Consider the following 21,563-nt stretch of genomic DNA (forward strand, 5'->3'; position numbering starts at 1 on the left):
AGGGTGAGTTTCAAATCAGTTCTTAGCTTCAGTCAGCTTACTCAGTTCATGTTTTGCATAAGCAAGGATACAGTCCAGGGCTGGGTCTTTTAATACTAAATAAGAGAAACGGAGTGGGTTCCTCTTGAAGGCTTTGAGCCTTCATGTCTTTTACATGGAAAATGTTTATGGAAGTCAATAGGTATTTTCAGTACCAGAGGAATGCCGGGTTATGTCCAAAATCTACCTGTTACTGACTAGATTATCAGAATGAATGTATACAATGTTATATTGCATCCAAACATCACATTTAATTCCCCAGTTTTTACACCTTACTGCATGCAGTGCTTGCAGCTCTGAATAATGTTCTTATTTGGTTAGATTTATATACACAGTAAAAAGGGAAGTAACTGCAGCTGTACTGCTGTCAGCTACAGAGCACGGCACAAATTGTAGGAATTCACAGTGTGGGCTCCGCACAGAGCTAAGCAATTCTTTAAAATACCATGAATAATTCTAGAACACACTGCAGGATACAGCTCTCTGAACTGCATTCAAACAGATTTCTGACTCCTTTTGGAAGCGTGATTGGTGTACGTGTGTCAGCGTGGGTCAGGCTGTTTGAGAAGGAAGAGTTGCGTACACGTTGAATCTCAAACTGCATCAGAGTCACGGTGGGTAATGAATGGGCAGGTTCTAGTCTTGCATGACACAGGTACTGGGCTTGGTGTTTTACAGGGTGTGAGAAACCAATGATGACAACCTTCAGAAAGTGGCAAACTGCTCAGAAACAGTAGCAGACTTTGAAACAGCTGCAGAAATCCCATGAGGTCCTTTCTTTACGTGGGGCAGCGCAAAGAAATCGTTTTGTCATAGCAGCTCCCTCCGCACATCAATAAACTTTGCGAAGTAAGTTTGCTTTTTCTTTGTTCTTGTTACCGTTCACCCACCAAATGCTTGTGTTTTATTTGATCTTGCAGGTAAGTGCCATTACTCTGAATTGTTGCTGCTGCTATGAGTCTGCATGTCACGGCAAACCAACAGAGAAAATGCTTCAGCCTAGCTTTATTAGTCCTCCATGTCTAAAAAAGGAAAAACAATAGGACAAAGAGGAGAAATGAGGAAAATTTATGTATGCTAAGCATTTTTCCTCTGTAAATCCTAATGAAAAAAAAAAAATAGTTCAGTCCCTAAATAATTTCCTACTGTAGTCTGTAAATTATTCTGAAATAAGTCCAGATCCTTAGCTGGAGTAAATCTGCGTGCCTGCATCAGTCCAGCAGAGGCCCGCTGCTTTACACCTGACCCACAGCACCGCGTAGCGAGGTGTTCAGTTTGGACGCGGCACCTCCAGAGGCTGACCCGGTGTTAGGGCAGCCGCCAGGACAACACAACCCACCCCGCGCAGCGCCCGCGCCCCGCGGCGGGCCCTAAGATGGCGCCCGGCCGGGCGAGAGCAGGCGCTGGGGCCGCGCTGGGCCCGCCCCGTTCCCTGGGCGACGGCGACGCCGAGCCCGGGCACCATGGCGGAGGCGGCGGCGGAGGTAGAGGCGGCGGGGACAGGCAGCCCGCCCGGGCAGGTAGCACCCCGCCGCCCCGGGCCCTTCCCGTCGCCTTCCGTCAGCCCGCCGGGCAGCGTGCGAGGCGCTGAGGCGCTGAGGCGGGGCAGCTCCCGCCCGCCCTTTCCCTAGCGGTCCCCCCTCGCCTCGCCTCCTTCTCATTTCCTTCTCTGTTCTTGGCTCTTTTAATTGAAATTTATTTTTAAAGCCTTTATTAAGCTTCTGAGCGCTTAAAAAGAAAGGGTGGATGCTAAAAATCCTTTCTGAGGATCAAGGCAAAGCAGCGTGAGGGTTTATGCCTGCGTGACCTTTTCACAAAAGAGTGTGTAGAGAAAAGAAAGCCACAGGCCCAGTGGAGCAGCTTCCCTGCCAAAAACCCACATGGGGCTTTGAAAACCTACAGAGGGCTTCCAAAACTTGTGGGGGGCTTCAGAAATCCACAGATCTATCCTTCCTGGGGAAAGCCACCACCAGCCATCCCACATCCTCATCCTGGCCTAGCACAGCGGTGGCTCACCCCTCTTCTTCTGCAGCTTGTGTTGGGGTTTGTAATTGTTAAAAGGATGTGCTTTCATACCAACAGTGCATCCCAGTAGTTGCCCACTTGGCTTTTTCATGGTGTTAGAGATATCTGAATTTTTGGCTGTTAGTGCAAAGGGGCATGGTTTCCCTCCCATCTTGCTTCCAGCAACATCATAAGTTGTATTCCTCGCCCTTTGTTTCCTTATGTAGCCAGAGTGCTACCACAGATCCAAATCCACATCATTCTCCTCAATATTTGCTCCTTTTCATATCTTTGTCTGCATTATTATTATTTATTGTAGTTTTTGACTTTGTTGGTGGAGGTGTGATTTCTGACACAGGTACCTCACCTGGTATCAGGAGTCAAGAACACAAGCTATTCCTCCCAAGAACACAGGAGGTGTTGCTTCAGCTCAAAATTTCTCTCTCGAGTCTGTCTATAAAGCTGTAGTAACCTCGAGGTCATTTTCTCGAGGTGGAACTTCTATGTTGTCTCAGATGGCAGAGAAGTTACTGTGGCTGTTGCTGAAGTGATTAATTGCTTTCAGCCACTATAGGTTTGCATCTGTTGGCAAAAAACTACCATAACAATAACTGGTACAAAAAATAGGTTTACTTAAATAAATCCTCTTCTATGTAAAATGTATTAATACATGTTTTAATGCTTTATGAGATATATATATAAGCATTTTTCACAGTGTACTTCTTACTAGTGTTATTATTGGTAAATATTATGGTTGTTGGGAAGAGCATAACAAGGGGGTAATGCAGTCAGTCAGATCCTAGTGAAAGGCCACAAGGTGTGCTGTATGGGAAAGGACAGGCTGTCAGAATATATTGTACATCTACTTGAAATGTAGCACTGAAATTTTTGTCTTTATTACTTCATGGCTTTATAAAAGGATTCTTTATAGATTTTTTTTCATGTGTTTTCTGTTCCCTATATATTAAGTTTGTTTTATACATCATAGTTTACCTTAGTGATAATTCCTACTATCCCTTATGATTTAATTTTATTGCAAACCCTGTGGAATTGTGCTTTTTTAATTTTTTTTTTTTTAATATATATTTTTATTGTATAGTCTCCAGTTTTGGCTGAGGCTGGCATGTTCAATATATAAGCCACAGAGAACATGGTATTCTGCCACTATTTTTGTTTTATTGAGAAAATTCCTCTTGAATTAAAATACTTTTATAATGGCTCAGACTTGTAATTACTTTTAGCAGAAAGAATGTCACAAAACCTGAATCCTGTTCTTAGCAAGTCTTGCTGCTGCTTTATTTTTAAACTTTCTTTTTCTTTTTCTAAGTAGTATGCAGCAGTGAAAACGTGAGTAAAGTCTAAAGCCATTTGGTACATTTGGTCACCCATATGTCTTGACGCTTGGATTGTGTGTATTTTTTTAATAGATTTTGTTATTAAGAGGATACCATCAGCTTCTGTTGTTCATAATGGTCCTCTGAATGCTTTCCTCACATAAAGGTTTTATTTTTCTCATTTGGCATATCTGCATGTTTCGCTTTTGAATGTAATTGAAATTAGCGTGCTATTCTTGTGTATTTCCTTATGTGTTTAACAACAAAAGAAATACTGTGACTAAAAATAACAACTATTGATTTTAACTTCCTATTGTGGGAGCAGACAAGCGGGGCATTTTTTTTAATTTTTTTTTCCCGTTTCTGCCTTAACTATTTAGGTAGACAGCTTCAAGATTTTTTGCTTCTGCTGAAGTATTTGACAGCTTGATAACAAAATGCATATAATAATACAAATAACAGCCTGTGTTGCTATTTTTTTTCATTCCCATTTTGATTAAAGTTGTAACTGATATGCGACACTGTTTCAGGATACATCTGTACTGCTGTCAGCAGTATTGCTCAGAGCGAGGTAGCTGAGCCAGCTTTAAATGAACTAGTTCAGTACTGGAAACTATCTAGCTGTGGCAACAGAGTTTAGTCCAGTCTCATTTCCCTGATGGAGTGAGGAGGATCTCAGGTTCCTTACGCTTCAGGTATTTGCTATAATTTGAGAGAGCTGGCAACCCATTCCTTTGTGAATATACTTTTGAAAATCATGATTTTGCAAAAGCATGCTGTTGCATTTTCAAGCAAGTGCAAATAAGTGGCATCTTCAGTCGGAGCAGAGGCCTCAACCAAAAGGACAAGCTTATTTCCTTTCAGAAGCAGCAGTGCTAATTTCCATTTTTGTGTTTCAAGGTGTTGCCACTCTGGAAAGTCCCTCACTAAAACTGCAGATAGAGGGGCGTCTTTTCTAGTAATTTTTTGTTTGCTTTGTTTTGTTTTATAGTTCTTCCCCACCCCAAATGCAAAACTTTCTGCAGCTTGCTATTTATCACTCTTCTGTTATTATTTTCTGTTTCACAGTGATTTGTAAACATTGGCTGAAAGATTCAAGGAGAATCTTGTTCTTTTGTTTTAGAATATCTGATTTGGTATTTTGATTGAATGCTGTTGACAAGGGGTGCCCAAAGCATTTGGAGTGCCATACAGAACAGCCAGAAACATATTATGCATTCAGAACAGTTAAAAATTATTTGAAGGAAAATAAAACATAAAGGAACAAATAATTCCCTTGTAGTAGTCTGTTTTTAAATAGGTTAAGTCTATTGCTTTTCAGTGTATGTTGGTAGAGTGTTTTGTTTTTTTTCCCCACTGCACATGAGGATAGTATTACCAGAATTAAATCAATTTGGATTACCTCAGTCAGTTACAGTTGTTAACAGTAAGAGGAAAGATAAATTCTCTTACAGCAGTGAACATGCAAAAAACAACTTCCCTTTGATTTTTCAGTGGTGGTTAAAGACTACAATCGAAAGACAAAAGAGTATTTTACCAAAGGAATGATAAACTTTCAGTGGGGCTCTGCCCAAACAGAAATTTTCCACTAATGTGGGATCATGTAGGGGCCTCGTGGACTTTCAGTACCTTTCAAATTACAGAACCATTTATAATTTTAAAAATTAATGTTCCCAATTACGTGCTTTCTCTCCCATAGTTACTCATCAGTCATTTTGAACTGTATTCCTTGTTATCTAATACCTGCACTTACTGTGGACAGCAGTGCCACAAGTCTATCCTTATTAAAACAGTAAAAAAAAAATAAAATAAAAAATACTTGGGTGGAGGATGAACTTGCTGCTGGGAATAAAGTTACAGACAGGAGGTGATGAAATGCTGCTCTAAAGTAGGCTTTCACCTTGCCATGTAAGCTGTCGGATTTTGATGTGCAGATTATGGAGCTTTATCTGCAATACTGAATTGCAATAGCTTGAGTGTCTCGTAAGTTTAAACTTCAAACTTTAGTTGGTTGAAGAGTGTGTTTCTAATTCCACTGGATCTTTTAATGTGTTGAAAGAGATTATAGGAGACTGAGTGAAAAGCACATGGAGTTATTTTTAAATAAATTTTTATCTTACATAGCTTGTATATTGTTATAATACAACGCTATATACTAAGACCTCACCAATTTTTCCTAGAGGTCCTTCTTGCTATTTGTAATTCAGAGAATGAGATGAGCCTTAGCATCAGCATGCTAAGTGTGCTGGGCCTGGCAGTACTGGGTAGGTGAGGAAGCTTCGTGCTGTAGTAAGCCAGCTACATACTGTAGGCAGGAGATAATTACTTCATTGGTCAAGCTTTTTCTGACATGATGAATGCGGCCTAATACCTTTCAAGAAGTGGTGAGGAATTAGTTTGGATAGATTCTGGAAATGCAGGTATTTTTTTCCAGATTTTTCAACTTTTTGCCTACTAACTTGTTCCATAGAGCACAAGATGTAAGAAGCGGGAGGGGAGAAAAAAAAAAAAAAAAGGCTTTTGGTGCACCTGTACTTCTGCATGGGGCTCCCGCTGTGGTCTTGAATGGTGGAGTAGAGTGCAGGGATTGGGAAGGTTTTCCTCCTTGCTAAATCTTCCAGTCCCCTTGCCCCCTCTGTGCTACACCCGGCTTGTAACCACGGATGAGAAGCTGGAAGATAGCTTGATGAGAACAACAGTGCTACGCCTTGAACTTCCTTAAGGTTTTCTTTCTATATCAATGCCAATTTCTTCATCTGCTACTGATCAAGTCCATCAAGGTGATTCTTGGGAAATGTTCACATTGAGGCCAGTAAGGTGTTATCAAATGGCCAGTAATATGCCATTTATATAATGGTGCAAAAAGCCAGAGTAAAGTATCCCATGTATTGGATATTGTGAGAAAAAGGGATGAGTTGGTATTCGTTCAACTTCCAAAGCATCAATATCAGTTAAAGAATAACTGATACTATGAATTCAGCTCTCGCTACTTCTAAAAAATCAATTTTTTGATGTATTTGTAATACTGCTGGTCACTGCAGGAAAGCATTCCTATTTTTCCTAATTATTCAAGACTGTCTTTCACTAATTGTATAATGTTTCTTTGTTGAGCTACTCATTCATGTTTTCCTAGCTGGGGCATGCAGCTTCAATTATATCAATATTACTGACTGTAGGGGTATTGCTTCTTATGCTGCATGAAGTATTGCTAACGCAACCAAAAGCAGACTAATGACATGGTCCTAACTCTCTGAAGAAAGCCTTCAAGTGCTTCATTCCTGTTGCTCTGATAAGACAGCATATCTAAGGCTGACTTCTTCGCAGTTGAGAACAATAATTTTTAATACTAAAGTGCACGTGTGAAGGTACTCTGGCACTTAATTAGAGAGAGAAACTGGTCTGTCCACTAAATGTGATGTTTGTTGCTCTTATTCGTGTTTCATCAGTCTTCGATGCAATTCAGCTTGTCCCAGAGTTTTAAGTATATTTTGCAGTTTGGCAGCAGCAGGGGGAGTAGTGTAGCTTTATTTGGGGGCTCTCCTTGACCAGTGCTAGATTTAGTTGATGATTAATTAGCCCAGAACAATGCTGTTCAGTCTAAATTCATCTATGTTAGGAAATCTTCCTCCTTTTTCAAGCTGAGCTAGAAATGTTATTTCTAGCATTATTCTAGAAGTGAAGGCACTTCATCTTGTTGTGCCTCTATAAAACCCCATGAATGTAAAGATGTACTCGAAATGAGTGTTGGGTTTTACTCAGATTTCTAACCAACCTTCAGGTAGGGTACAAACCCTTACCTGCTCTTCTTTGAGCTTAATGATCCAGATAGATTTTCATTTGTGTAGCTGTCCACCTGTGTAGACTTCAGCAGCCCAGCTTGGGTACAAGGGTTTGGTGAAAATATATTTTACGTATCAGTTCCTTTTTAAAACTTTGTAAAATGCTTTTGGGTAGTTTCCCTTTTGTATAATATGCAGATCCCAGCAGCTCTCAGTTAAATTTGATAAAATGATGCTATACATAGTTTTGACCTTTGCTGGGATTGCGTCTGAACATAATTGGCTCATCTGAACTAACTACTGATAACCATTATCAGCGACACCTCATTTTGACAGCACAGAGATTGCCCAATAGATAGATGGCTAATGTAATTTTGAATAACTTTACAGATAATGATTTTATAATGTGCTTTGACACCTCAATTCATTGCCTAAATATTCTAAAGTAAACCAGTTATTTTTTCCAGTGTTATATATATTTCATAGGTTTTTCTTAATGGACACACTAAATAAAGTATCATCAAATGTTCTTACTTGTAAGATGATTGCATAGCTTTTCAAGCTCAGTTTGCTATTCCCCCATAACATGTACACCATTGCATTTCCTGAAAGGAACTGCCTTTTGTGTGTTATTGCAAATACACAGACCTTCCCTGAAACAGTCGTGTTGGATTCTTTTATATGTACCTTTGTGTTGCAGCAAACATGTTGAGCTTCCTTGGGTTAAGGGAGCAGTAAGTGGGGACAGTAAATTCCCAAAGGGCAGGGTGGAGATCAAATAGTGTGGTAGTGTGTATGTGTGCTCAGAATATCCTAAGCAGAAGCTGATTTAAAAATTTAGTTACTGTGCAATCTGGTATCATGTTAGTCAAATCTAGATTCATGGATTCTTTGCACCTTTATATTTCTATTGTTTTTACTTACAACTTGATTTAATCTTATCCTGCACACAATGTCACTATGTTCCCACGTGAATTTAAGATAGAAATACTATTTTCCATGTATCTGCCTAGTGAAAATGTGTTAGGGTATTGTGCTGCTGCCTGATAATTATAGCTGTGTTACATTTTGGCATTTGTTGAATTAATCTCTTGCCTGCTTCCTCAAAATCAAAATGTTATTTATATAAGTTACTGCCATAATTGAATCAACTTTTAAAAATTATATTCATATGTCTGTGTGTGTGTAGGAAGAAGACCAGGATCAGGATGCAGTAGGTGGACAGAAGATTATTAATCAGACGTTTCTTTCTCTTTCCCAAATTACTGCTTTGTCAGAACAAAATGTAGAAGGAGTTCAAAAGTGAGTAGCAGTGATAACAATGCTAGAACCAATATTATCATGAAATAAAGTTTATAGACAATTCAGTATTTTTTTTGTGATAGTTACCACATTAGACTTGAAATCATAAATGATTTAATTGAACAATTAATGTTTCATGAAAGTTCTGAAGAAAGCCATTGATCTCATATCTGCTTTATTTTAGTGTGTTGCCCATATCTTTTGATTTTTCTTCAACTCCTTCCCTCTCTCCCCTGGTAAATATTTCACAATGACGAGGTTTCTGGGTTTGCAGTCTTACTAAATATTCTGTAAATAAAATACTAAGATGTAAATAAGCACAGGCCAATGCTGAGCCTTTTCATAAGTCTCACTTGGTAACTCTTTTGCTCAAACATTTAGGACTCTTTACAGATCCATGAGTTACTGTAAAATCAGAAGGGTTTTAACAGTTCAGAAAGGGATGGAAAGCTTAAGAAGTAGATAGCTATTATGGTGCACTGGGGAAATAGGAGGCAGCCAAAGACTTCTGAAGTAAGCCCATGTTGTCTTCCCTTTAGCAGCACCCCCTCTCATTATTATTGCTTAGTAGGAGGTGAATTTAGGAGGCCAGGAGTTCAACCTGAAACTCTAGACTTATATTTTTAGAATGGGATTTTCAGAAGTGCCCAAATAATTTTGGAGCACTTTTCTCCACTGGTAGATTCTTAAAGAATTGAAAGTCAAAGGGCTGCTGTTCTTAACTGTTTTGGGGAGAGAGAAGAAGAAGAAAAAAAAAATAAGAAAAAAAAAGACGACAAAACTAACCCTCTTTCTGAATACGTAGAGTTTTTGAGAGATTAAAATATTATTCTTGAAATATTCTCTTCCTCTCATTTCTCTTTGTTTTGAGGAAAAAAAAACCTTCCTTACCTGATGGGATTTATTTTTCCTTTTTAAATTTGTTATTTAATGAAAACTGAAAAAAAAATATTTTTACCCTTTAAATAACAGTTTATATATTTTTTCATTTATTATTTTCTCGAGTGATAAGCCCCTTTCTTTAGAGAAGACTGAAGCATACAACCCAAAGGAGACTAAAATGTACTCGATGATGCAATTTATTGTGAAAATTTCTTGCTAAAATTAAAAAGGAAAGCATTGAAAGGTCATATGTTTTTTCTTAGTCTCAGCTGGTCACATGTATTTATATATATGTGCATATATATATACACACATACGCACGCACAAGTTAATCATAAAGTATATACTGCATCTGACTGAAGGGGATAGATGCAGGGTATTTTATATACTCCAAGCAGTTTACCACCAGCATTGAAATTTTGTTAGATTACCACAGAGCATCATTACTCTACACAAGAGCATTCTGAAGACCACAGCTCAGGATGGAAAATCAGAATAGATGATCTGGTTCAGTATGAAAATTTTGATGTCTCGCATTCCCATATATATTGGAGTTCTGTACTGCCATCCATCTCCTTAGGACTTGCGCACACCCCATAAAGGAAGAAATAGCAATCGATGTAACTAAGAAATCTAAATCACCCATAATTTCCTGATCATTTATAGATACTGTTGTCAGTGAGAAGTCTTGCAGAATATTGAAAAAATCGGTTCTGGCATTGTTAGTAGCATCACAGAAAATCTAAATCCCTGAGAAGCTCTGATTATGAAAACACAGAGTTGGCAGAAGCTTCAGAAAGAGAGGATATGGACTGTTTCAAACCTTGGAAAGTTCAGCTGGCCACATTCCACTTCTATTTCAGTACAGAGTTAAGTGTTTTTAACTGCCTTGCATGTGTACAGCCGTACAAATTTGTCATGCAGAACAAAGGAGTACATGTTTTAAACAAAACTGATTGGATTATATGCTTTACTTTGTTAGCTATTGAGGCTTTAATTAAAAAAAATGAAAAACAAAAAATTCATCTTACTTGGCAGTGTATCTCAACTGGCTTGATGAAAACCCTGAAAAACTAACAGTTGCCTCTGAGTAGGTCTGATATTAATGCTATTATTAGGAAGGAAAGAGAAACGGGAGGGGGGGAAAGGGGGGGAAGACTTCACTCTTGCAGGGGAGGAAAAACTGTGATCACAGCTGGCACCTGTGCAGTCAGGTATAGCTAAGAAACCAAGGATTGCTTTGATGTAAAACTTAACTACCTGAGACATGGTTAAGTTACACCTGAACTGCAAACTGAAGTCTTAGTCCTGATCCCCTATAAACTCTTCATGTGGAAAAATGCATACAATTATTATAAAAGACATAAATAATTCCATGTTTGGATAGAGTAGATGTAAATACGTCAGTAGCATCATAGTCTCCTGGAAGGAAATGTATTTTTCTATAATTATTACTTCTTCAAGTTAAAATAAGTGGAAAATTTTCCAGTGTGCCAGAAAAATAAGATGGGATTCTTCCTAGATGTTCTTACAATTATGAAAGGGGAATTTAAAATTCTAAATATGTTAGATATTTTTAGTAGTTTTATATTGTTTACCTGATTTTTCAGATGCAATTTTTCTTCAGAGTCTATGTGAAAAATAATCACTAATGGAAAGCAAGATCTTTTTTAATATTGTAAACATATCTCAAAAAAAATAGAGAGACTTGTCCCATTTCATCCAACAAACCCCTACCTGAACAAACACTTTGGGAATTTCTTTGGGAATTCTGCCTGCATTTCTCTTTGATTTTTGTAAATCTCTTTACTTCATTAATTATATCTTAACATTTAATTAGTGCCTGTTGAAACCTGTAGGTGCTTGCTTACTTTCCTCATTTGATTTTTTTCCTCTAACCATCAGTGTTCATATCTAGAAATTGATGTAGCTAAGTTTCTGGAATATGTGTACATATATAATATGTGTACACATGTATATGTGTAAAATACTAATACATGTACAATCACTAAATTAAACTTTGAAACCTCTATTTTTTAAATTTCACTATTTTACTCTGCTTTTTCTTTTAGAAAGCTGGAAGAATTTCTGAATTTTAAACAATTAAAGACATCTTTGAAGGAAGCTATTTTGCTAGATTATTATACTGCCGGATTTTGGTGGGCTAAAGAAAAGAACTTCAGTCTTGTGCAGCTCTCAGGATTCATGGATCTATTAAACTTTCTGTTGGAGAACCTCCGTGGTAAGTATAATTAAAAATTATAAAATAAAAATATCTGAAGTGGAAGGCAAGAATGCTTTCCAGTCATTTTAGTAAAGCGGTTTTTAATTGCAAGTGATTGTAAAATAATTTATTTTCCTCTTGAATGTTGTCATGCTATATCTTGTGCCTGATAATAATTCTCCCTGAAAGACGTTTGATTAGAGAGAACTGTAGTCTATTTAGGAGAATATCCCTCATTCTTTCTTTATACAGTATATGCTACAAAAGGACCAGGTCCTGAAAAGACCTCATCATTGGTATGGAAAAATAAATAATCATTACAGTAGAGCGAGAGCAAGGAACATCTAAATTCTGGTTTCAGCTCTCTGTGACTGAGTCACCATAGCCTTGGGCACATTTCTCTGATGTTTGAGATATTTGGTACATCCTGTAGAATTATACCAGGAGAATTACATTTATTTTGTCCTTGGAGGTTAGCTCTCAGGGAGCTTTCGCTATGGCAAATTCTGCATTTTGGGCACAAAATGTATTGGTTAATTAAAGACTGATGAGGGAAGTAAACTGGCATCGCTGCCAAAGTTGAAAAATAACAATGAAAGGACTTTAGCTGTGGTGGCTATGAGGAAATTTGCTAAAAAGCATGCATCTTGGGTCTGGCAGGAACAAAATAGCCAAAAAAAAAAATAATTGTAGCTGTATCCTCTCAAAACCCTCTTCAGAGATCACAATTCTTAACTTTACATTCACTTTGAAGGTGATTATGTTGAGAAGAGTCTATCCCAGAGGAAAAGTGAAAGGACACAGTTGTTCTATTCAAAGTAAAGATGAATATTTAAAATCAAATTCATAATAATTATTATACTCTTTCATTGTAGTTTAAATCAAGGTCCTTTCTGACTTGGAATTTTGACAGAATATGTACGTGCTTTATGGTCATTGGAATTCCAGTTGTCCTTCCTGTCTCCAATGAGAAAGTATCTTAACATATGCTAACTATATTAATATAACAATGGAGAAGAATGGAAACATGACACAAATTAGTTTTATGAGACTGTAATGCATGTGTACTAGACAGGCTGGTAGCACAACTGATTATTAAAGCTGACTGACATTTTTCAGGAATGTGATCTTAGTTGCATGAAGTCTGGCAAAGCTTTAACTCTTTCAGCTAAAATTTTCTGTGGCAGTGTCTGCCTTAGATTAATTTTAACATATAAAATTTCCAGTAGAACAGTTCAATGGACTTCAAGACAGAGGCTGTCAAAGAAATAAATGTTTTATTTTGAGCTTTTTTTTTTTTTTTTTAATAGCTCTAATACCCCTATGCTTTGAAGTAAAGACTTAAGGTTTGGCAACCAAGGGTTGTGAATTTGCTTTTTGCTGTCCTCTGAAAATTCATTCATATTTGGCTAAGACACATGGCTTCCAGGGAAAGAAAATGCAGTTTGTAATTGCAAGAGACTTCTTACATTTTTTTTCATTGCAAAGTTCCCCAAATAATCCATCTTACAAATTATGCTCTAGCCCAGGGCTAAGATTAATTTCCTTATAGTTACTTATATGAATTTCCTTATAGTTACTGTTCTCAGCTGATGCAAGTTCCAAGACCAAACATTTCAACTAACAATAAAATGTTAATGTCTTCTATATTAATGATCATTTCCTTTTCCTTCCCTACAATGTACCCAAGCAGCCTGGAGAAGCTGATTTGATCATAATAGCAACAATAGCATGGGACGGAAATAATGGATTTAGACAACGAGGGTAGTGGAAATTCATTTAAGGCTGGTAAAAGAGAGGAAAAGAGAGATTTAGAAACTCACGGCTTTTCTTGATTGGGTGGGTGAGGAGAAACAGTTTGAGAGCCAAGGGATCTTTGTTGCCTGTACAAATATTCCTTGCAGAAAAAGGGAAACGGGATAGGGACTGAAACCAGCTGAGGAGCCAGGGTGAACTACTTGTGTGATTTGGTCTACACTTTGAACATAAAGTGCTCCTTACCTCACAGATGCCGTGTGAGAGCCATTCTGAGACAGGCAGTTGAGCCTGAAACTCAGTTGTGCAAAGGAAAGAGAAAATTTGGACTAGCCAGAGAGAGGACCTGGGCCTGAATATTGTCACTTCTCGTGGTCTTGTTATCTTTACTTCCCCACTAACTGATATTTCTAGTTCTGTTATTCTTTCTCATTTCCCATGGCTTCTCTTCTATTTCCCCCCACGTTCTCTGTATTTCTTTATTTTTTTCCCATTATGGTTATTTATATTGTGCTGCCTCTGTTACTGAAAACTGAGGTGAAATTTTCTGGTTTTTGGTTGCTGTACAACTAAAGGGCAAAACTATAAAGACCAGAATCTTGGAAGTTTTTAAATTTGTTTTCTGTACAAAGAACCAAGAAGCAGATCAGTAGAGAATTAAAGCAATAAGAAAAATAAATCTATTTCAGCACTGGTGGATATTTCCCCATTTACTACTCTAGATTTTTAGACTTGAAAAGAACAAGCAAATTGTGTTGGTAACTTTTTTTTTTTTTTTTTTTTTTTTAACTCCACCGTGGTTTTAGTGATAGCACACAGTGTACACAAATCAGAAAGATGGATCCTTTCTTTTTAAATGCAATGTTTAGCAAGCATTGATATATTTTCAGATTTTTGTTAGGATTTTTTTAATCAAGTGTACAAAAGGAATTTAAATTTTAGTTCAAAACTGTGTTGGCATTTGGTTTTGCTTTCCAAGTTAAAACTGTAAAGTCATTATTTATTTTGGGGGTGTAAACGATTATGCAAGCAGAATATTAAACATATTCAAGTTTAATCAATTATGACTAAGTACTTTAAAATTGCTTGCCATTTTTAACATCTGTTCATGTATTTCTGATTTATATTGCAAGGGATATGGTCAGAAGAGCAGTCTACTTACAATACATAAGCAATAGTAAATTCATTTTAAGGATAATCATACTTTGCATCTAGCATTTACATGATATTCTGCCTGTGGTTATCTCTGCATACATAAAAGACCAACCTGTAGTGTCTTAAACATCCATTATTGTGGTCGTTGCATTACTTAGGGCTCATCAGTGATTTTATGATGGAATTTTAATGCGTGTTTTATTGATAAGAATAATGGCTACAGACAAAAGTGTTTGGCCACTGTTGCTTTTTCAGGTTCCATGTGACTCATAATATAACTGCTTAAGCTTCTAGAAGTCTTATAATTAAAATGCCCTAAAAAAGGGGGGGGAACCACCTCTATTATGTTTATATTTACTTTTTGTTCTTTGGAATTCATTGCAGACAAACATATGACCTTAGAAGAGAACATAAAGGAACTTGGAAAAGCAATGGCTGGAATAGGAGAAACTGATTCAGAAAGAAGTGGTGACATGGATGTCTTCAGCATTGAGCAAGCCAAAGAAATCGTTGATTACTTGAGTATAAGGTACTACCCTAGGATACATGATGTCTTATTCAAATAATTTAATGTGGTAGGAAATCTGCTGATAAAATAAGCTAAAATTATTTAATTGGGTATGTACTTACTATGCCAACATGCTACGTATACCAAACTTGAAAAAGTAAAAAGAAAAGAGAATACTCAAGCAGTGGTAAAGATCTGACCTCCAATGTCAAAGCCTGGAAAATTCAGAATTTAGATGGGAACTTTATCTTGACATAAGATTATTCTGAAAAGATTCTATCTGGGTTTTGGTTTGGGTGATTTAAAGGAAAGAGGAGAATGGTGTATACAGAATACTCTTGTTTTGCTTTTAAAGCTTTCTAATTCTATATTCAGTTGAACAAAATCCTAAGTCTCATTTGTAACTTTGAGTATTTGTGTGACCTTGTCAGCTGTAGTGGACTTCTTAAGTGGTTTAAAGTTCTGTACTTTACAGAATTAAGGCTATGGTAAATAAGTATGAGTAATAAAAATGTTGCATTTGTAAGTTAGCATAAGTTCAGCATCTGCATGACGAGGTTTCTTGACAGGTCTCAGCTTTTAAACAGACACGGAAAGATATAAACAGCAGTAATTCAGTTATGTATCTTGGAAAAAAAACGAAGTGTCAGTAGCTAATCACTCCTCTCCATATAAAGTCTTAGTAACATAATAGAGACCTTTCTTCATTGAAGTGCCATCGTTAGGACAGCAGCCTATACTCTTACACCGCTGCTTCCAGCACCTGATGGATGAATGATTCCTTAAGTTCTTGTATTGCCAGGATGAGCAAGATGGAAAATGGGAAAGGTGTGATTGTAATATATGTTTATGCGCTATACTATATCTTCAGCTATTGAGCCCATTTCATGACCTCAATGGTAGTGCTAGGGAGAGAGATTTTGTGGCAGATGGACATACAGATCAGTCATGGACTTACTATTTATGTAGAATTGTTGGGAATTTTCTGACTCTTCTTTTCCTAGCAGAATTTTAATGTGGCAAAGAGGTGTTTTTTTTATTATTATTATTATTATTATTAAAGAGCGTTTTTTGAACGCATTAAAGTTTTTATTGAAAAGAGACAAAAATACAAGGTTGGCTGACAGTCTCCTGGTTTAGGGCACTGATAGATTCTTAATGGGGGTTTAAGCCCATCACAGGTGATTTCTCTTACAGTTGAGTTATAAGATCTGGCTTTCTCCTGCTCTGTGTTTTGTTGTTGTTGATGATGACGATGTTGGTTCGGTTTGGTTCTGTTTCATGGAAAATAAAAAGAACTTCAGATTCTTCCCATATGAAATGAGAACATCTCTTTATATCTCAAATTTGTGTAGTCAATGCAAACCAGTGTCCTGCCAAGTACTCCCCTAAATTAAAAAGAAGCTTGGCATTTAAAATGTTTCATTCAACTTCTACTTCTCTTTTCCTGTCTGTGCCTTTTGTATATTTATTTGGAACAAATGTTTTTTTCGAAGTAGGATCTCTGTAGCTCTTGTGTGAACTATCCATTGAAAGAGATCTTGTCCATGAAGTAAGTCCTTCACAGTGTCAAGAATTTAATCCAAGAGATTAGATGCTCCATTCTATTACCACTGAAGTATTAACTCAGCAGGAACACAATCATGCCTCAGTACAGCAGTGGTATTCTGGCTGCCAGACGTGTAATTCTATTTTCATACCACTCAACTTACTAGAAGTACGTACTGTTACAAGGTCTTGGATATACACACGTACACATATATGCACATACGCTAAAATGTGCCATGTGTATCCACTTTATACAATGCATTATTTCATTCATGTGAATATTTTTTTTTCTAAATCAGAACTGAATCAGCACACTTTTTATATAGTTGTATTCCGAACTTTATGAACTCAGGAATAGGCTGACTGAGTTTTATTACAACTCAAATTTATGTATTAGTTCAACATTTTTTCTTGTTCTTCACCTTTTTTTTTTTTTGTTTAATTTTAAATGATAGACCTATAGCTTTATTTTTTTTTTCTATTCAAGATAGTATGACATGTTTTAGTTCAGATCACGTTTTTATAGGTGAGCTCTGAACCCATGGGATTCATAATGGAAATGGGGACAAATGCTCAACTACATTGGCACAAGCTGTATAACAACTATAATGATACCTTCAGGTCTGGTGGAAGGTGACAGTTATCGTCTTTTTATCCTGTCTCCTGCAGCAAACACATATCAACATATCTCTTGACATTTTCTTTCAGGAGGCAGTGGAGTTGGGAAAATATGTCATTGTTAATCACCTTTATATTTTCATATGACATCATAAGAGGTTTTATTCTGAAAAATCTTACTTGCATGAGGAAAATTATTTTTATGTAATTACTAAATACATTGGCACAGGCTCTTAATTGTTCACAACAAGCATTTTATATAATGCATGGTGAAAGAAAACTATACCAGTTTTAAAATAAGCACCGATGCTGTATAATCTACATGATTTGATTTAAAGAGCATTAAATGGAAGAATTCTTTCGTTGATATAGGATTAAGGGTGACAGGTCAAACAGAGTTCTGTTTGAAAAATAAAAATAAATTCAGAAATGCCATAAGTAATGACTTATATTTTTGGAAATACTGTAAATTATCTCTACATGGAACACGGTCTGTAAAGAATATCTTAACACATTTAGAAGGTCTAAGGGAAAGAACTAATTTTCAGCTTCTCTCAATCTGGCTCCTTTCCAAGGCATTGGAATAAAGAAAAGAAAGAAGTTTGAAATGTTAGGTTCTCTCAGTACAGTTTGAAAGATATGTATCTAATTCCTTGTAAGTTTGTGATGCTCATAAAATTTTTTTTTCAAATAATCCGTGTTAGAATATTACCAAAAATAGATCTGTGTGTGAGAGAGAGAGGACACATGTATTTTCATGAATTTGTCTGAGTCATCTCCACCTAAGTTCTGAAGTCTGTTTAAACATATTTCATAAACAAATTCCTATTTTTCCGCTGAAACATGGCAGGAATTCTTTGGTGAAACACTGCAGTAAATAGGTAATTAAGATGCTACAATATTTGCCATTTCATTTGTAGTACATATGTGCTTTGGGTGTGGGGGAAGGGAACTTACAGTTTATGGTAGCCAAATTTCTTATGCAAGTAATCAAATTTGTTTTTTAACAAATGGTAATTGGCTGAATTAAATGTAACTATAGAATAAAACTTTTATATGGCACTTACAGAGCCAAATGTTCAATATGGCTGCTATAATACTTCTCACAAAACTAGGAAATGCATCTGTACGTATGTGCAAAACTGTCTGCCGCCATTTGGGTACAAATGTATTTGGAAGAGTCACAGGTGTGTTTGACTAATCATGCTGCAAAATGTATTATTGTCATGTAAGAGAGGCTGGCAGTACTGCCTTTGTGTTCTCCTAATTCTCAGCTGCTCCCAAAGGTTAGAAGAATCTCTGCTGTATGTTAGCTGGCACTTCAGCACCACTTTCATGAGGACAAATTGTCCCTGGTCTGCAGTGTTTCGTGGAATCTCAGTGGTACTGCGGCAGTGGCCGGTGGTGCTGTGTAAGTGAAGGTGATTTGGAGAAGGATGTTCAGCTAAAATGGTGGGGACTGGACACAGACTCCCACTGTTGGTTTCCTCGTTAATTGTCATAGCCAAGATTGTATTTCAGACACCTACACCCCAGTGCATCGGCCTCTTGACCAGGATTCTGTGATAACTTTCTAAACTACTTGCATTATGATGAAAGTGCTGCAGAAGAGAAGTCTTACTCTAAAGTCCATATCTTTCTATTATGTACCATGCCTGTCATGATACTGACTTTGGTCTTCTTAAGGGAAAAAGAAAAATGGGAAAACTCAAAAATATTGTATATGAGCTCTGCTTGGGTTCCTAAGAAAGCATCATACTTGATATTCCAAGTAAAAACTTAAATTCATGTGTACTTCTGACCTAGCCAGGGTATTCCAGGCACTCTATTTAAGAGACACTTGGCAAAACAGGAAGAAGTTTCTCTAAAAGTAATCAAATAAAAACATAAGCTTAAAAATGTTGGCATACATCCTCTGACAGGGGACTGTCAGTGTCCATATGAGCTGTCTCCATACTGGCAGTTGCCTTACAGACCAAAGGATGTAGAAGCACACGTCTTAAGAGGTGGCTTTGAAGGCAACATGATTATTTTTTTAATCTCCTGGCTCAGTGGAAGGCTTAGATGTGTAAGTATAGCATTAGCATGACTTCCAGTACGTGGTAGCAGTGTCCGTAGCTTTAAGTAGGTAATTGCATACATTGTTCTAACAGTTACTTCCAGAGACCATAGAGAAATTCACGTTGGGAAGGATGTGTGGAGGCCATTTAGTCCAAACACTACTCAAAAGAGGCTTCGGTATTCTAGACGTAGTCGTTCAAATATTGAACAGAGAGGCACCACCATCCTTGTTCCTGGTTCTAGTAGTGTGGTGGGGGGAAAGGATAGGAACTGGTTACAGATGTTCCTTGCAAATATTGCCATATCTTTCATGGGTACGTCAGACAGGACTCTGATAAAGTTAGAATCATTCTTCGACCTGAACTTGCTATGAAATCACAGAACTGAGTTTTAAATCCTGTCAGAATGACATGACAGAAGCCAGAAGTTCTGTGTCATGATTTTAAGAGGAAAAAGTAATTGTAACAGATGAACTGTGACAAACCAAGCCTTTGATTAAACAAATATGATATCATTGATCATTAAGAAAGGAAACAATGAAAATTATTTAAAACATGAAATGGCAATCCACATATGTTTTAAGGGAAAATAAGTTTACTACTTTAAATTACTTTTGGTGTAATGCACAAAACTCCAGTGTGTCTATCTAGTTTTCTAGTTTTTCTTTAAGGAAATAGTGCGCTGATTTTGAAACATGACCTTGAGAGAATAAATGCTTCCATTCTTTATTGGTTTTGTGTTCCAACATCAAACTTGATCGCTGGAATAAGCAGCCCATCCCAAATCTGCTAGCTCATTTGGCTTTGTTTCCTTCTTGTCCACTACTGCTGATATTAAAGACATAAGTATCCTGGTGATACGCGTTTCAGGAATTACTTTTTTTCAGAGGAGAACTTAGTCTTCTTGGAGTTTGATTCCATAAGAACAAAGCAGTTTTATTCTTAATTATCATACTGGATTTTCTACAGCCATCTAATAGTACGTCCTGTAAATTAAATACTCCGTGTATCGTAGCTGAAGTTAAACAACCATCTGCTGAAGTTAAACAATCATTTCTCTCTAACATTCGGAGTATTACCCATCTGGAGAGTAACTCTCACTATAACAATTTTTTTTAAGTGTTACCTTTCTAGAGATCTACAGCTGTACTAGCGGTGTTTTTCTCTTATTTTTCAGCTTATTTAAACCCTATAAATTGTATGAACATCTCTTCCACAGTCCTAGAGAAAAACTGGTGATAAGTAATAAGGTAAGTCATTTATATAGATGGAACTCATTATGTAGAGTTATTTAATGAATGCACTATGGCATATGTTTTGTATTGCTCAAAGCAATTTTATGTCAACATTACTTCATTACTAAAGTGAAATGGCTGATTAAAGAATACAAGTTAGATGTTGCGATCCTCAAATTCAAAATTAATTTGGGATTTCAAAAAAGTGTAAATGCATTGGTTGGCTAAAATGTGTTAAATCAGGAATGCTTTTGTTTATGTGTTTATAAGTTGGTGCATGTCATTTGAATTAGCAATGCATGAGTCTGACTATTTTAACATCAGCAGTCAAAATCAGAAAAGTTTGTGTACCAAGCAAGAGTCTGACCACAGTGCTGATATTCATGTATGCACAGGTTTTTTTCCACTGTAGTCACCAACAGTTAATTATACTGATTTTAGAGAAACAAGCTAGCTAGAAATCCAGCAGTTTGAAGGTTGTCTTACAGTCAAGCTAATTCATTGTTACTAAACTTTGTATTCTGACTTATATGTGAAAAAATACATAGGAATGTGTGTAGACCCAGGAGGTGGCCTTTAATCAAACAGCCAGATTAAATTAGTCAAATATACTTTCCTTTTGTTTGGCGGTGCGTTTTGGAGATATATGTTACAATACATTGAAAAGAATTTACATTTCTAATTTAGGAGACAACTGGTTACTCTGAGAGGCACGGTAGTAGAATTTCTCTTATGGCATGTATCTTAGCTTATCAGCACACAGGGAAGTTAAAGTTATTAATGCATTGGAAAAAATCTTTTGCACATTAAGCTGGTGGTTTGGGTCTGTAAATGATGCGGTATAATTTCCTCCCATGTTGCTTTTAAATAACTGTGTTTTACGCAAGGAGGACTTTTCTTGCCATGGATGCAAATATTTGGAGATTGAGGTTGTTTGTAAGGTGGGTTAAAATTCCAGCTATGCTGGAATCAATGACAAAATTAATTACATAAGTCAAGCAGGACTTCAGCATCACACTGTTGTTGTGGTTTTCATATTAGCTAATGAGATCAGTGGTTGGCTAGCGCTTTCTAATTGGTAAAATTATTTTTAATGAGGCTTTAATTAAATAATTTCTTG

General features: G+C 36.7%; 1 protein-coding gene across 1 annotated transcript in view; it reads left to right on the forward strand.

Moving 5' to 3' along the window:
• Positions 1–1,502: 1,502 nt before the first annotated feature.
• Positions 1,503–21,563, forward strand: part of CABCOCO1 (ciliary associated calcium binding coiled-coil 1) — a gene marked incomplete at both ends in the record, with an annotated part of 53,118 nt that continues 33,057 nt past the window's right edge. Inside the window, 5 exons of the mRNA XM_084290154.1 lie at positions 1,503–1,559; positions 8,346–8,458; positions 11,413–11,582; positions 14,859–15,003; positions 20,386–20,458. Of these exons, the coding sequence (XP_084146280.1) occupies positions 1,503–1,559; positions 8,346–8,458; positions 11,413–11,582; positions 14,859–15,003; positions 20,386–20,458 (558 nt within the window). The remainder of the gene's footprint in view (positions 1,560–8,345; positions 8,459–11,412; positions 11,583–14,858; positions 15,004–20,385; positions 20,459–21,563) is intronic.

This window comes from Netta rufina (genome assembly GCF_964035555.1).
Source record: "Netta rufina genome assembly, chromosome: 7".
NCBI lineage: Eukaryota > Metazoa > Chordata > Aves > Anseriformes > Anatidae > Netta > Netta rufina.